General features: G+C 47.8%; 1 protein-coding gene across 1 annotated transcript in view; it reads right to left on the reverse strand.

Moving 5' to 3' along the window:
- The window catches only part of FHAD1 (forkhead associated phosphopeptide binding domain 1), a 122,225-nt gene that overhangs the window by 39,704 nt on the left and 65,227 nt on the right, over window positions 1–17,294 (reverse strand). The window contains 4 exon segments of the mRNA XM_088022606.1: window positions 2,886–3,038; window positions 4,835–4,905; window positions 15,542–15,737; window positions 16,658–16,810. Of these exon segments, the coding sequence (XP_087878732.1) occupies window positions 2,886–3,038; window positions 4,835–4,905; window positions 15,542–15,737; window positions 16,658–16,810 (573 nt within the window).

Here is a 17,294-nt window from a genome sequence, read left to right on the forward strand (position 1 = left end):
GCCCCAGGTTGGGCCTTTCCAGGTGCATGACCCTAGGAAGGTGAGAAGTGATAGAAGCCTCAGTCTCCCTATCTGTACAATGGGGACGATAAAAGTGCTTCCTGCATTGGGTGAATGTGAGGGGCAGGTGAGAGGCTGAACACAGACCACTTGGCACGTGATCACCGTTCCTTAAGAAGGGTCAGTCATTTCTTCTGTGATCTCTATTTTGCAGAGGAGGAAACAGACTCAGAGGGACTAAGGAATCTGCCAAATCTGCTAGCAAATCACATGAGCCGGGATTCGAGTCCTGGTCCATTTGACTCGAGAGCCTGTTTTCTAAGCCAGAGTTTGGCTAACCATGGCCTATCAGCCAAATCTGGCCTGCTGTCTGCATTTTGTAACTCAAGTTTTATTGGAACACTTCCTTGCTCACTGTTTGTAGATTGCCTATGACTGCCTTTGCACCAAATAGCAGAGCTGAGCAGTCACGACAGAGCAGCGTGGCCCGCGAAACTGAAGATAAATACTCTCTGGCTCTTTATGGAAAAAGTTTGCTGACCCCGATCTAAACCATGAGTGTGTGCACAAGTTAAGTGCATGTTTTTAATAGTTCATAATAAAAAAGGATTAGCTTGATAAAGCAATCTAGAAATTCTTACTATTCAAACAGTCCTCAAATGAGTCAGGATTCATGAGAAGGAGTTTAATTAATGAATTTTGACACATGTATTTTTAGAAAGGGTGGGGGTGATGGTGTCTTATGGTGTAAGGAAGGTTCATTTAAAATTGGGACCCCCGCAGGGCTCCTGGGTGGCTCAGTCAGTTAAACGTCTGCCTTCGGCTCAGGTCATGAACTCAGGGTCCTGGGATCAAGCCCCGAGTCAGGCTCCATGCTCAGCGGGGAGTCTGCTTCTCTCTCTCTCTCTCTCTCTTTCTCTCTCTCTGTCCCTCTGCCCCTCCCCCGGTTTGTGCTCTATCTCTTTCTCAAATAAATAAATAAAATCTTTACAAAAATAAAAATAAAATTGGGACCCGTGTTGTTAAGTCTCGGACAGTACTTTCAGCTGAGTCCCTCAGGTCAAGTTGATCTACCAAGTGTCTGGGGAGTGATGACCCTCAATGGGATAATAATGACCATGGGAGCAGGGTATTGTCTGGGTGGGTACCTGATAGTGCTTTCCTCTCCTCGTGGGGTGGTGTGCACTAAGGTTCATTCTGTTTAAAGGGGAATTGCAAGGCTGGCTTCAGGATCCTGTCTGCATCAGGATCGAGGTTATAAATGGGCATCTGGGAGGTCCAGGCTGGTGCCCAAGTTGGCATTGAACACGGTGGGGCTGAAATGCTGCATACCCACAGTGGAAAAAGTCAACCCCAAATTAAAAGTAAAATAAGACATTTGGAAAGGGAGAGGGTAGTCAGGGAGGAGCAAGGAAGCAGGTGGAGAGCTTTGTGAGGACTTTGAAGATTTCCAGTTCTTTCTGGTTTTGTTTTCCTCTCTTGAATGACACTGGCTTTTTCCACGTCAAATTGACCTTCAAAATGGGCTCACCCTGATTGAAGGCTATCGTTAATACTGCCTTCAGGGGACCACATGCAATTTTTAGTGTTCCCTTTTTAGTTTTTTCCTTCATAAAAAGCAGAAAGGGGCAAACAGAAGAAGAGGTAGAAGGAGGAGAGAGATTTCTTCAGATAACTGGGCATGACTCAGGGGCTGAACGAGGCAGAGAGTTCTGCAGAGCTGGTGCGTGTGACAGGGAGGGGGGGTCCAAGCCAGAAGTTACGCAGCTGCGACTGAGGAAAGGTGGAGAGGGTGTCAGGTGCAGCCCTCCTCAGGGGAGGAGGGGGGTCCAGCAGATCTGGGGCTGTGGTCTCCAGATGGGTGGGAGCCGGGACAGCATGCCGTGGTTCTCAACCATGGCTGCATATTGGAACCAGCCAGGAGCACTTACAGTCCCAGCCACACCCTCACTGCAATTAGAGCTGAACCTGGGGGTGGGGGTGGGAGGAGAGGGGTAAGGCATTATTAGGACAGTTTAATCTCCTAAGTGACAAAAGCGCAGCCTAAGTCCTGAGCCACGGATCTAGGGTGGTGGCAATGAAGTAGTTAAAAATTCATGGCAGTCCCTGAATATCAAAAAGGGCCGACTCTTGGACAAAGATGAGAATTGGTTCATTAAATGCTGTTTCCTGGCCTTCTCCAGAGATTCTGATGTAGTGGGTCTGGGCTGGGGCCTGAGAATCTGTATTTTTAACGAGTGTCCAGGTGGTGCTTATCAGGTAACTTTGGGAAAATCTTCCTCCAAGACTTGCTGCTGAAAATGTGGTCTGCAGACCTGTGCTCTCAGCACCAGCTGGGAGCTGGTTGGAAATGCAGAATGCCAGTTTCTGCCCCAGGCCTTCCAGAGTCAGAATCTGCATTTTAACAGCCTCCCCAGGTGCTTCCTGGGCACCTCTAAGTTTGAGAGGTGCTGCTGCAAAGTATCTTGTAACTGGCTTGGTTTTTAGAAAAGCAAGTACCAATCTTGGCTATTTGTTTCCTATGATATGTATCAAGAGAGAGCAGAAGATGAAAATAATGTGAAGTTGGTCTTGCGTGCACTTAGAGACAGTCTGTCAGTTACAAACCAGGACCGGCAGCAATGACTCGAACTTGGTAAATTGACTGTGGTATCTGAGCTAATAAGGTACCATTTCTGGGAATTTCAATAAGTTTGCTGTTTCAAGTTGAGTTTTAGAATTCAAGCTTCATGTTAATTCCTCCAACATTACTCACCTATTTAATTCATTTACTTCCATAGCATAAAACAAGGAGTTGCTGAGATTTCTTCTCCCAAGTACCTGCCTTCGGAAAAGGCCATTCTATCAGTTTCCAGGAGTAAAGAAAATGACAGGGACCGCCTTACCGCCTTCTCTTCCATGAGCCCCTTGATTCTGGCTTTCAGCCTCTCCTCTTGCTGCAGCCTGTCCTCATTCAGCTTCTCCTTCTCTGCCAGATGCTCCCGCAGCTTCTCTTGCATGAAAGACTGCTGAGTTTCCTGAGAACTGTGGATCTTGATCTGAAACGAGAGGAAAGGAAACTGAAGCTGAGGGGGGGGAAACAGGACTAAGTAAAGGAGTCATGTCAACATTTTTCTTTTACAAGTTCTTTACCTTTGGGGGTACAAAGGTTTACACAAAACTTTCTTAAAAACACAGAAAAACTATGCTTAGCCTAGTTTCTGGTAGTGAACCAGTAGAGTAGAGCAGGTAAGAACTCAGACTCTCGGTCTAGAAAGAATCTCAGCTCTACTTCTCTCTGAATGAAAATGCTTCTTCATTTAGAAAATAAGGATAATAATGGTATCTGCCTCTTAGAGTAAGGACTGAGTGAGAGCGTGATGGAAAGCTTTTAGCACAGTGCTTAGCACAGAGTAGGTGCTCAGTTAATGGCAGCTAGAATTATTAGTTATTATTTGCTGAGGGGAAGAGAAAAAGCAGTGAGCTAGGGTCAGAAGGTCTGAGCTTTTGTCTTGATTCTTCCATCAACTAGCTGTGTGCCATCGAAATAATCACCTAGCCTCTGAGGCTCGATATTCATATCCGTAAAATAAGAAGAATGGACTAGATCAGGGGTTGACAAAGTGCCGTCCACAGGCTGAATCTGGCTCACTGCCAATCTTTATAAATAAAGTTTTATTGGAACACAGCCACGCCCATCATGCTCATTTATTTGCATATTGTCCTTGGCTGCTTTTATTCTACAGCAGCAGCTGAGTAGGTGTGACAGACGCTGTATAGCCTGCGAGCCTAAAATATTGGCCATCTGGCCCTTCGCTTTAGGAAAAGTCTGTCGACCGCTGGACGAGATGGTCTGTGGGGTGGATCATGATGGTGGTCCCAATTCTTCACCCTCTCTCCACCATGTCTTTGGCCATGTACCTTGCGGGGACCACCCATATGCTGCTTTGACACTGAAACTCGGCCATGTGACGTACTTTGGCTAATGGGATGTTAACACAGCAGAGAATTGAAAAGCATTCCATGACTGGGCTGCTTTTTCTCCTGTACCTCCTCATCACCGTGGGAACATGCCCAGGCTAGCCTGTTGGAGGATGAGAGACAGGTGGAGCAGAGTATAGCTCCTCCAGCTGAGGCCAGCCTAGACCAGTCAAGGGCCAGCCAACAGCCGGACACTTGGGCAAGCCTGTCCAGGACTGGTGTACCCACCTAGTGGCTGACCCCAGACATGTGAGCAGTGAACAGTAATTGTGGAACGCCACTAAAGTTTTGTAGGTGTTTATTACAAAGCATTGTTATGACAATAGCTACCAATACAATCCCTAAGGATCATTTGCCTCTAAAATGTGGACATCACGTAACTTCTGGTAATCCTGCTCCCCATACTGGGGGTAGCTGTGTATTTAACAAGCATAATTCTCAAGATCTGATGGCATTTAAGTCTTTCTGATAGTTTCTTTTAAGATTGTATTTATTTGACAGAGAGAGCACAAGCAGAGGGAGAGAGGGGGAGAAGCAGGCTCCCTGCCGAGCAAGGAGCCCCATGTGGGACTCGATCGCAGGACCCCGGGATCATGACCTGGGCCGAAGGCAGCCGCTTAACCAACTGAGCCACCCAGGCGTCCCTCTTTCTGATAATTTTGACAGAAGACAACAAGCATCCTGTCTTTGCCCTTGCCCTCCTGGGAGATCTTAGCCACCCTGTTTGAATCTTTTTGTGTCAAACGGAGATATCATGTCACATCTCGGAGAATGTGGACTGACTAATTAACAGAGAAAAAACAGGGTTAAAATGCACAGTGCTATATAAACGCCAAGGAGGAGCTGAAATGAACTTTCAAAGTTAAAATATTACCTGAAGTTCCTGGGTTTGGCTTGTAATTTTTTTATAATATACCAGCAGATATTCCAGGTACAAAGACAATCCTTGAAAAGAGAAGCAAGAAGGTAAGTATCAATTCGATTCACCTCCTTTGCTTTCCAAATAACGTGGTAACAGAGCTTGCTCGCAGGTGGATGCGGGCAACAGGCCCCCCCCCCCCAACAAGAAGACATGAGTTGCCATCCAATGGGTGTTTTTAAAATGGTTGGTCAGCCTTGAATGGGCTCAAATCCAGTTTCTTTTTGAAGGTAGAAAATGAAACCACCAACAGAGCACCTGTTGCCTAAATGTCCCCTGGGTGCAAAGCCATGAGCTGAGTGTTGGGGGACGGGCAGGGGGTGCTATTGATGCTATGAAGCTATTTCTCAAGGTTCAGTGTGAGGCATGGGGTCTAACTGATGGGAAATAGGCAGTGGCTCCACGTAGCACGTAAGTGACTGTTGACGGAGTGCGGGAAAGTGAGAGTCTCAGAGGAGGAGAGGTCATTAGCCTGGAGGGATCATAGGAGGCTACTTGGCCAAGGAGCTACTGGGCATGGGCACTGCCGGGTAGGCAGAATTCAGAGTTGGAGGGGAGGGCATTTCTGAACAGAAGATGTGCATGCCAGGCTACATGGTGGCTGCCAAAGATACCCACGTCCTAGTCTCTGGAGCCTGTGAATGTTACCTTACGGGGCAGAGGGAACTTTGCAGATGTCATCAGGTTAAGGACCTTGAGATGTGGGGGGTTAGCCTGGATTATTGGGTGGACCCAGTATCATCCCATGGAAGGACCTGACTCCAGACAGACAGAGGACAGGTGACGTGAGAGAAACAGAGCCTGGAAGATGGTGCGCTGCTGGCTCTGAGGATGCAGGAAGGGGCCACAAGCCAAGGAATGTGAGGAATAAAGCTCTAGAGACTGGAAAGGCAAAGAAATGGATCCTTGCCTAGAGCCTTCAGAAGGACCCAGCCTCGCTGACACACCCTCGCTGATTTCAGGCTTTTGGCTCCCAGGACCATATGTGAATAAGACCCTGCATTTGTGGTACTTGCGAGAGCAGGCACAGGAAACTAACATGGTGGTGGGGGGCAGGTGGGGAGCTGGGGAAAGGCAGCACGTATCCCGTGAGGGTGCCGCGCTTAACTGGGCCGCACGGATGGTGTGAGGCAGGGCGCGGAAGGTTGGGTCAGTTTGTGGCAGGGCTACACTACAAAGTGCAGGCTTGATTTAAACATCTCTGAAGTGTGCCGAGCATGTGCTGTGTGCCCGGCTCTCTGCCAGGCGGTCAATGCATCACCCTACTGTATCACCTAATCATGCCCCTGTGTGACAGGTGAGGCAGCTGGGCTCTGGGACCTGTGACGGCCGAGTGCCACAAGGCTGGCCAATGGCCGAACCAGGCCTTGGGCTCAAGTCAGCGTGATGCCGGCGTCTGAGTCACTGTGACTTCAGTTGCCGATGGAGCAATGAACTGCCTTGATGAAGTGTTTTGTTGTTTTGCTTTTTAAAAAGATTTTTCAGAAAAATAGCTGGGATGAATTAGAGGCGAAGGGACTAGCAGGGTATCCTAACTGAAGCTCTACTGATAGGTGGGGCTAGGCAATTCTTTGTTGGAGGGGGGGCATCCTGTACACTGTGGGATGCCAGGAGCACCTTCCACCCCAGCTGTGACAACCAAAATGTCTTCAGACATTGCTGGGTGTCTCCCAGTGGCCCGCTCCCTTGCTGCAGGTTAGAGGCTGAGAGCCCACGGACGTCCAGATCTTCAGTGCTGAAGTTCTAAAATAGGGTGGGAGAAATTGGGATAAAAGGGAGAGAGAGAAAGCTCTTTCTAGGGGTTGGACGGTGGCCTCGCTGTCAGACAGAAGAGACAGGTTGGGTGGTGTGGGGCCTGGGGAGAAGGGAGGAGCCGCCAAGCTCGGTTTCAGACATGTGGAATTTGAGGTACCGAAAGGACTGTCAGGAGGGGTGGTTGGCGGAGAGCAGGAATAGCCCGGCCCACCCATGGTCTTTGTGAGATTAGGAAGGTGCAGCCTTCTTCCTGGTGGACGTGGCCCTGGCCAGGGGTCCCACCTGCTGCCTTATGTGGCACCGAATCTGCACTACCATTCCTGGCAGCGTGGATGTGGAGGTGTCCCCTTGGCCACTGCTGCCATGGGGGGGGGGTTGTTGAAGTACCTGGATGGAGACTTTCTTCATGAGAAAGGAGACGAGAGAGGGGGGACCACCGACTGCATTGGAGAAGACACTCGGGTAGGGGCAGGAATAGGTAAAAGGGGCTGCTGAAAACAAACGGAGAAGGTCCGGAGATGGGCAGGGTACGCCAGTCCCAGGAAAGCCAAGGGGTGAGAGTGTTTCCAGGAAGAGATCCCAGAGCGTTGGGTGCGCCAGCGAGAACACAGGCTGGAGAAAGACGGCGGGCCTGTCAGTGTAGGAGGGCTCCGTGTCAGTGACATGCAGGGGCAAAGCCAGGAGGCAAAGATAGAGCAGGACACTTGCCATGAAGACAGAGGGCGTAGCACACTTCCTCAAGATCATAGGTGGGACGGGAGTGTCAGTACTAGAAAGAGAGCTAAAGATGCAGCAGGTTCCAGGGAAGGATTGCCCTCTTGAGAGGCGTGTTGGATGGCAAGAGGAGGAATAAGGGGGAGCGAAAGGCTGTAGGTGTCAGAGAAGGAAGCCATAATTCTGGACCTTGTGCACAGGCTCCCTGGGAAGGGACAGCGAAGGGGAGACACGGGGAGGGAAGGGCTGCATCTGGAGAAAGCAGTGAGAATACAGTGGGAGTTTGGAGGGAAGGGAGAAAAGATGGTCGAGAGAGAGAGAGAGAAAGGAAGAGAGCTGAGTATGTTCATGCCTGGAGCCTTGCTCCCTGGCCGTGCAACTTTCAGAGAATTTCCAGCATGCAAGAGTAGAGCAGTAATATAATAATAGCTACCGAGTATTAAGTACCTGCTGTGTGCCAGGCACCATGCCAGGAGTTTTACACGTGATACTTTCTCATCGTTATAAACAACCCAGCAAGGAAATGTGTTTGCATTTGTAGGTGAGGCAACAGAAACTCAGCAAGGTTGAGGTACAGAGCTGGTTAAGTGGTAGGATCAGAATCCAGACCTCAGTCTATCATTCTCTTTCAAGTGACTGGAGGCTTGTGAATAAGGGTTGGGGTGGCAAATATGAAGGGTTTATCAGGAGAGGTGCTCTGTGAGGGTATCAAGGTGGCAGGCGTTGGGGGAGGTGGCCTGGGTGAGGCTGGCATGAACTTTAGGAGCACATGGATTTGGGGTGGCTAACTTGGGATTCAGTCTGTGACCCAGGAACCCAAGGGGAACGAGCAAAGCATGAGTAGGATTCAGAGAGGATTAGAGAGAGGAAGGACTCAAGAATGTTGAAGGGGAAGAGGGAGAGTGCGATCACATGTCTGGGTTCGATGATGAGCTGTAATCATAATGGGATTTCTCTCTTCTTGAGAAGCAATTCTTCATTATATTTCTGGTTACAAAAGTTATGTGTCTATTATACAAGTCCAAACATTATAGACATCCACGACGTGGAAAGTGTTCACTGCTCTAGCTTCCCAGGCCGGCACACAGTAGGCCTGCAACAAATAGTTGATGAACGACCAAATGAAAGCAAAGGTCCTATGTAATCCCACCATGCTGGATAATGCTCCCAACACTTGCATGTCTTTTTCTTCAGATTTTTCTTTTGGTTGGATACTGATACTTAGAAATGGGAGCACACTGGGGCACCTGGGTGGCTCCGTTGGTTAAGCGACTGCATTCGGCTCAGGTCATGATCCCAGGGTCCTGGGATCGAGCCCCGCATCGGGCTCCCTGCTCGGCGGGAAGCCTGCTTCTCCCTCTCCCACTCCCCCTGCTTGTGTTCTCTCTCTCTCTCTCTCTCTCTGTCAATTAAATAAATAAAATCTTAAAAAAAAAGAAATGGGAGCACACTATGCATATTGTATTATAATCTCCTTTTTTCGTTTAAAAATGCTGTGTATTTTGGACGTCTGAGAGAGAGTGATTTTTCTGTGCATGCTGGGAAGCCTTTTATTTGTAACAAAGTCTTGCAGAAATAGACACAAACAACGACCTTGCAAGAAAAAATGCAGTCCTTTCTTTCCTTTATCAAAACAAGCCGAGAAACCAGGCAGGAGGAGTGGGGACTAACTTTCAAGGTCCCTCTTTAGACATTTCACATCTTCCCAGCTGGACCACACAGCAAATCCTTCACCAGTCAGGTCTTTAGTGGCAACACGAACCTTCTGGGTCCCTTAGGATGCTAGCCAACAATACTTCAAATAGTTCCCCTTTACATTACTCGACCTGCATTCCCTGGGGGATTTATTTCAGGATTTACAAACCTAGCTGTTAGGTGTGCTTTACCTCTTAGGACAGTACCGGAAAAGGCAGGTGGTATGGTAGTTAAGAGTAGGGGCTTGGAGATCAGAGGGATCTGAACTGAATCCCAGATCTACCACTTGGCTGTTGGGACACTCGGCCCCTTGTCATGACTCTAGGAAGGAGACCTGGGAAGGGCTCTTTTGGGTGCAACCCAACTGAGTGCTCATGGCTAAGAAAATCTCATTTGCTGCCAAATGGAGATGGGAGGTTGCAGGTCAAGTTACCTCAGTGTGAATAAATCAAGCTATACTGCCTACACGTATACCCTATCCAACCCATGTTTGGGTCAAATTAGGTCAACAAATAGTTCAGGTTGGCGATCATGGCAGCTTCTGTTTGTTAAGACTACTGTGGCCCAGGCTCCACGATTGGTGCATGCATCTCAGTGTTGGGATCTTAGCCCCATTTTATGAACAGGAAAACAGGGGCGCACAGAAGTCAAGCAACCTGCTCACACAACTAATAAGTGCACGGTTGAGATTCAAACTTTGGCAGCTGGTCTCCAAAGCCCATGCTCAGAACGATTTTGTTGGGGACTGCAAATGAGCCTTCAGAGAGGCTCATCAGAGAGGCAGCTCACCTTGGGGAGTGAGCACTCTTAGCTCTTTCTCTGCCCAAGTTGATGACAGAATCTGTCCTCTGGGAATTGGGCATGTACCTGGTACCTCTCTGGATCTTCAGAGAGAGAGTGTGGGGTCACAGGAACAAAAAACACAGGTATTAGGATCACAATGACTTGTTTGACTCCTGACCTTACCAGGTACCAGCTGTGTGACCTTGAGCAAGTTTCTTAATGCATTGAGACTCGTTTTCCTTACCTGAAAAATAAAGACAATAATACTACCTTGCTTATTGGGATAATGGGAGGATAAAAATATACAACGCCTATAAAACGTCTAACACAGTGATAAACTCCCAGGAGGAGCTTAAATAAACCAGAGTTCCAGCCCTTCTCTTGGAAACTGGGGACACAGAAGGCCTTTAGGAGTGTTTGTGGATGGTGGTGAATGACTGGGGACCCCCCGCTGGCCTCAGTTATGTGAAGTACCTTGAATCTCCTTATCATGCTGGAATACTCACAAAAGTGTTTTTTGAGACATTTTCTTCATTTCTAAAATGAGGATAACAGTACCTGCCTCACAGAGTTGTTGTGAGGATGAACTGAGATGATGTATGGAAATGCTTGGAATAGCATCTAGAATAGAAGCGCTCAGTAGTGAATGATGACCACCACCATCAACATCACCACCATCCTCCTCCTCCTCACCATTACCACCGTCACCATTTGGTCACTACCATGATTGTCATACTTATCACCATTATCCTCTACTACCACCATCATCATCCTCATCACCACCGTCTCCCCACCCTCATTGTCACCATCACCATCACCATCCTCCCACCAACATCATCATCCTTCCAACCATCATCGTCATTCTCCCCACCATCATCATCATCCTCACCATCATCAGGAGCATCATCACGACCATCACCGTCTTCACCACCACCATCCTTACCATTATCATCATCATCATCCTCACCACTGTCATCATCTTCACCACCATCATCATCGTCCTCACCATCATCAGCAGCATCATCACGACCATCACCGTCTTCATCACCACCATCCTTAGCATTATCATCATCATCATCCTCACCACTGTCATCATCTTCACCACCATCATCATCGTCCTCACCATCATCAGCAGCATCATCACGACCATCACCGTCTTCATCACCACCATCCTTACCATTATCATCATCATCATCCTCACCACTGTCATCATCTTCACCACCATCATCATCGTCCTCACCATCATCAGCAGCATCATCACGACCATCACCGTCTTCACCACCACCATCCTTACCATTATCATCATCATCATCCTCACCACTGTCATCATCTTCACCACCATCATCATCGTCCTCACCATTTTCACCATCCTCACTATCACTACCATGGCGGCTGCCATCTGTGTGTAGATGGTTCTGTGTTAGGAATGAGGTATATAGTAGTGCCTACCACAGAGAATACAGGGAATTCTCTAGCTCACTCCTTTCTTTTAGTCTTTTGGGACCTTGCCATACTACTGCTTTTACTGGAAGAGAAAAATACCTTTACCATCAACTTCTCCTGCCGAATGAATGAAGGATGGGCCCTACTCACTGACCTTTCTGTTATTACCCTCCATGCTTCCTCTTTGACTTCTCTGAACCAAGTAGTTGTGATTACAGAATATGGTCTGTGTTTTCCTCACAGGTGTTCCACAGAGCATTATTCCAAAAGATATTAGATGCAGGTGAGGACAGCAAAAAAGGAGAAACGTGTTTTGGGAACACGGCATTCTTTATTCCATTTTTCTAGATTCATAGCGCATATTAGTATAGGAGGGACTCTGCGCCTGAGATGGCAGGTCTGAGAAATGTTGCCTGAAATGACTCTTTGTCAGTCTTTCTGGAATCGCTGGCCTGAAACTTAACTCTATAATCCACATTTCTTTATGAAAACATGTATGACTAGATTTATGGACATAAGCTACAATGACTAAAATGGTCTTGGACATGGGGAGGGGATGGTGCACACATAACTTGGTCCCACTATTACTAGGATAGAGATGACGGTCTTTGTTTTAGTTCTAATCTTGAAGAACAACAAGCACTGTGATCCATGTGTTACCTGATTTCACGTTTGCTCAAGACTGCCAAGATTACAACAGTAACACTGGGACTGGGGAGCCACTGTGTGGTCTGGAGAGGGGCAGGCAGTTATAGAAGTTAAACTTGCTTTTGTTTTTGCTTTTGCCTTCTTTTTAAAAGAACTTTACACCACCTTCAGGACTACTTTGGAGAAATCATGGCTAGGGATGTTGAATAATCAGAGGTGAAAATCACTCCTCTATTCTCATTTATTGCTATAAGAATGTCAAAGTCATTCTATGAAGGGTGACTTGGCGAGGTGTAGCAACAATCTTCAAAATGTCGGAGTTCCTCAAGGTGTAGCCCTGGGCTCTCTCCCTCATATACTTTCTTCCTAAGTGAGAGCATTCACACCTATGGCTTTATTTTTTTAATTTTTTTTAAAGATTTTATTTATTTATTTGGCAGAGAGAGACACAGCGAGAGAGGGAACACAAGCAGGGGGAGTGGGAGAGGGAGAAGCAGGCTTCCCGCTGAGCAGGGCGCCCGATGCGGGGCTCGATCCCAGGACCCTGGGATCGTGACCTGAGCCGAAGGCAGACGCTTAACGACTGAGCCACCCAGGCGCCCCTCACACCTATGGCTTTAATCATCATCCACCCACCATGCACCCATCCATCCTTTCCTCCACCCACCATCTACCCACCCATCCCCCCATCCATCCATCCCCCCATCCACCCACCATCCACCCATCCATTCATCCGTCCATCCATCCGTCCACCCACCACCCATCCACCCATCCATCCTTTCCTCCACCCACCATCTACCCACCCATCCCCCCATCCCCCCATCCATCCCTCCCATAGTTATTTATTAAGCGCCCACTATGTGGCACACGCTTTTCCGGGTTCTGGAGATACACCACACTAATGTCTATTTCCAGACTAGACATACAGGGCGACAGCTGCATCCTTGGCACCTCATCTTGAATATCTCACGGGCACGTCTTTCAAACCTGGTCTTCATGCAGTGTTCCTTATTCTGGATTTTAGTGAAGGAAGCATTGTCTGTCCTTTTACACAAGCCAGAAACCTGGAGGTCTGTAGACCCCTTTCTCTCTGTCACTTCCCCTCTAACTACATCCAATTCCACTACCGAAGCCTGTTGATTTACCTCTTAAATGCCTGAGAAACTTCTCTCTTTCTCTGTCCCACTCCTGCCCTGGAGCTACCATCCATCTCTTGTGACAGCCTCCTAACTGGTTCTCTGGTGCTCTGTGATGGGCATTTTCCACTCACAGCCAAGAGGATTATCTCCAAAAGCAAACCCGTCCCACCGGTTCCCTTCTTAAAGTCTTTCATTGGCTTCTCACTGCTCTTAGGTTAAAGCAGAATTTCTTAGGAGGGCCCTGCAAGCCCACACGGCACAGCCCCTGCTGACCTTCCTGCCAGCCCTGTCCCACCTCTGATCCCCATTTCTCTCAGTCCCTTGTGTTCTTCATGCTCCCCTCCCACTGCCATGCAACTCTTTTTGCCCAGAATTCTCTCCCCTCCCTTCTTCTCCCCTCCCCTCTTTGGCAAATAACTCCTATGCATCATAACTCCTGTGCATCCTGCAGATGCCCTGCCCTCCCTGACCAGGTCAGAGTTCTGCATGTCTTCTTTGTAGCACTTGTCACCTTTAAAGTTTTATGTGTGAGTGATTTTTCAATTTGTTCCCACCCTCCCCTCCCCAGACCACAAGGTCTTTGAGGACAGGAATAGTGCCTGTTTTCCCCTCAATATTTTAGTATGGCAAATTTCAAATGTACATAAAGCTAGAGGAATTTTCCAGCTAACACCCATACACTCTCGACCAGGATTCCACCTGTTTCTGGCCCCACTACATCTCTGCCCCACACAGCGCTGTTGTCTATTTTTTTAATTTTTTATTTTTCGACAGACAGAGAGAGAGAGAGAGAGAGAGAATGCAAGCAGGGGGAGTGGGAGATGCAGGCTTCCCGCCAAGCAGGGAGCCCGATGTGGGACTCGATCCCAGGACCCTGGGATCACGACCTGAGCTGAAGGCAGATGCTTAACGACTGAGCCACCCAGGCGCCCAGTGTGCTGATGTCTAGTAGGCATGCAATAAGTCTTTGTTGAATGGAAGTGGTTCAATGTCCTTCCACCTCTAAGATGACAAATGTAAGGTGAGTAGGTATATGTTTGATAGTGTTCACTTCAGCATTATCTGTAAGTATGGAAAACTGGAAACAACTTAAATGTCCATGATAAAAATTTTTTTTTAAAAATGTATAGGTAGTGCCTACTCTGTACCAGATACAACTCTAAGTACTTTACATATACCAATACATTTTAATCCTCACAACAACCTCAAGGGGTATGTACTCCTTATTATCCTCATTTTACACATAAGGAAACTGAGGCAAGAGAGAGTAAGAATCATAGAGCTATTTCCATGGGAAAATGCTGTGGAAGTTACATCTGAACTATAACAGTAGTGACAACATCAAATGCTGACAAAGGATGTGGAGCAACAGGAACTCCCGTGCATTGCCAGTGGGAATGCAAAATGGTGCAGGCCCTTTGGAAGATAGTTTGGCGATTTCTTTAGAAACTAAGCCTACTCTTACTACATGCTCTAGCAACCATACCCCCTGGTATTTATCCAAAGGAGTTGAAAACCTTTACCCACACAAAAACCTGCATGCGGGTGGTGACAGTAGCTTTACTCCTAATTGCCAAAACCTGGAAGCAACAAGAATGTCCTTCACTAGGTGGATGGATAAATAAACCATCCAGACAATTATTCAGTGATCCGTCCAGACAATTATTCAGTGCTAAAAAGAACTGAGCTATCAAGTCATGAAAAGACATGGAGGGAACATAAGTGCGTATTACAAAGTGAGAGCAGCCAATCTGAAAGGTTGTATGATTCCAACAGCATAACATTCGGGAAAAGGCAGAACCATGGAGGCAGTAAAAAGATCAGTAGTTGCCAGGAGCTGGAGGTTGGGGGAGGGATGAGTAGATAGAGAGCGGAGGATTTTTAGGGCAATGAGACTCTCCTGTGTGATATGATAGTGGTAGATACGTGCATGATACCTTTGTTCAAACCCACAGAATGTGCAATGCTGAGAGTGAGCCCAATTGTGAAGCATGGTCTCTGGGTGTAATGATGTGTCAGTGTAGGTTCACCAACTGTAACAAATGTACCACTGCGGTGGGGGATGCTGATAACGGGGGGGGGGGGGCACTGGGCACGTGGGAGGGGCAGGGGGTACATGGGAAGTCCCTGTACTTTCCTCTCCGTTTTGCTGTGAACTTAAAACGGCTCTAAAAAAAGTCTATTAAAAATTATATATGTATATATATATATTGGTAGTTGCTTCTGAGCAACTACTTAGCATAATTTTGATTTAATCTTCCTTTTGCTTGCGTTACGTCTCATTTTTCTTCAGTGATCATGTCTCACTTTTTTTTTTTTTTTACCCCCAAGGAAAAAATCACTTCTCAAAGAAAGTCTGCAGAAGGGAATACTTGGCCACATACCTAAGAAGCCTTCCTCAACAGATGTCCCACCATGATAAGATTCAACGCGACATTTTAGAGTCATGGGACTATGTGAGAGGAAAAAGAAAAGTGCCATTAACCTGTGTCCGAGCTGGATAACTGGATCCCGACGTCCTGGAGGAGATGCTCTGTTTCCTCCAGCCAGGACAGCGACAGGCGCAGGATGTCCAGCACCACCTTCTGGAGCCCTGAAACAGGTGGGCTCACCTGAAGGGTCTGAAGCATGTCCACCTCCTTCTTCAGGTCCTTGCTACAGCAGGACATTTTCATGCAAGCCTGGAAAGACACGAGGTCATGAGGTGCCCAGACCCTGTGGCCAGAGATGGCACCCAAGAGCAGCACCCTCGCCTTTGCTCCGAGGCAGATGATGCCCACATGCCGGACGCACTGGGATGGCTCCGTTGTATTTACCTTCCTTTGGGGGCAGCTTTGTTTTTTTGTTTGTTTGTTTTTTGTTTTTTTGCACTCTAATTTGGACTTTGGATGGTCAAAGAGACCCCACTTTTAGGTATCTGCAGTTCCAAAGCCAAATTGCCAAGGATACCTGGCGGCAATGGGAACCAAGTTTGGCGACTCCTGTTCATCAAAATTCCTGTTGAGATCAACGCATCAGTTGGTCAGCAAGTGGGGTTTCCTGATTTCAAAGAGTGCTGACAAGCCAGCATTTGCATGGGCTCCCCGAATAGTTGCTGCTTATTTCCAGAGAAAGCAGAAGCAGCTGCCTGCTCTGGAAGGCTCTATTTCAGTGTGGGAGCCGCGGGGGCTCAGGCAGACTTCTGGGCCTGTCTCCTCCAGAGTCAAAAGCAAAAGAGGCACAAAGAAAAAGACCCCAAAACAATAGCCTTTCCACTGCTGGGCCAAGAAAAAAAAAATAATGCAAATAAAGAGCCTGGATATTTCTTTGGTTTCTCTGGAAGTAACAGGGGACTTATTTTTTGCTGGGGTCTGGGGTCTCCCCAAATCAATACCAGGAGTGTGTCAGGCCTCTTTTCCTTGGCCACACCAAATTCACCTGGAGGCATTTTTTTGAGGCTCTTTGTTTTCTGCTCCCAAACAGATTTCTCCGACAAGAGAAAAGGACAAAAGAGAGCAGAGCATTTCTGCCTGACCTGCTCCATGAACGCTGGGCAATTTCCCAAACCAGCAGCACAAGAAAGAGACGTAGGGGGCATTTGTAAAAAGCCGAGAGAGGCCACCTGGCAGCTGTCTAAAGATGCCTTCAGCTTCTCAACGTTCTCTGTGATTGCCTCCTGTTTGGAATTGCTGAGCTGAGTCTCCTTCTGCAGCGTCCATTTTTTCTGCTGAAAGTTGATGTTGTCCTCAGTGACCTGGGTAATCTTCTCTATTAGCTGGTGAGAAAAAGGAAAGAGAGATTTACAGGACAGCGTGGCTCTGGGAGGGGAGTGGGGAGCATAATTCAAACTCCTGGGTCCGCAGCTGAGCAGGGAGGCCCTGATGTGTCTTGGTGATGGCTCTGGAGAAGGACATCGGCTCTTGTCCCCAGGACATGTCTCCCAGGATCTGAGATGGCTAAGAGCCAAAGGTCTGTAATGTTGTCATGAGTTTGTTCTAGATTCTTCTGCATAGTAGCAGTGATTTGTAACACGGAGCCTGATGCTGTGGGCTCATGAAGAGCAGATCAGTGCCCACAGCCGATGAGAGAGGCCTGTGGTGTGTCTTCTCACATTTGCATGGATGCAGAGGTTTGGAAAGAAAATCGGAAGAATGACCAGGCAATCGTTATGGCCAGAGGTCCACCCCCATTACCATCTCTTCCCTTCAGAAGGAAGAAGTGAGAATGCATCGTCTACAGAGAGGCAGTCCCCCCCCCCC

This window comes from Eumetopias jubatus, unplaced genomic scaffold, assembly GCF_037043125.1.
Source record: "Eumetopias jubatus isolate StellerSeaLion01/CBP00866 unplaced genomic scaffold, mEumJub1_p1.0 scaffold_4, whole genome shotgun sequence".
Classification (NCBI taxonomy): Eukaryota; Metazoa; Chordata; class Mammalia; order Carnivora; family Otariidae; genus Eumetopias; species Eumetopias jubatus.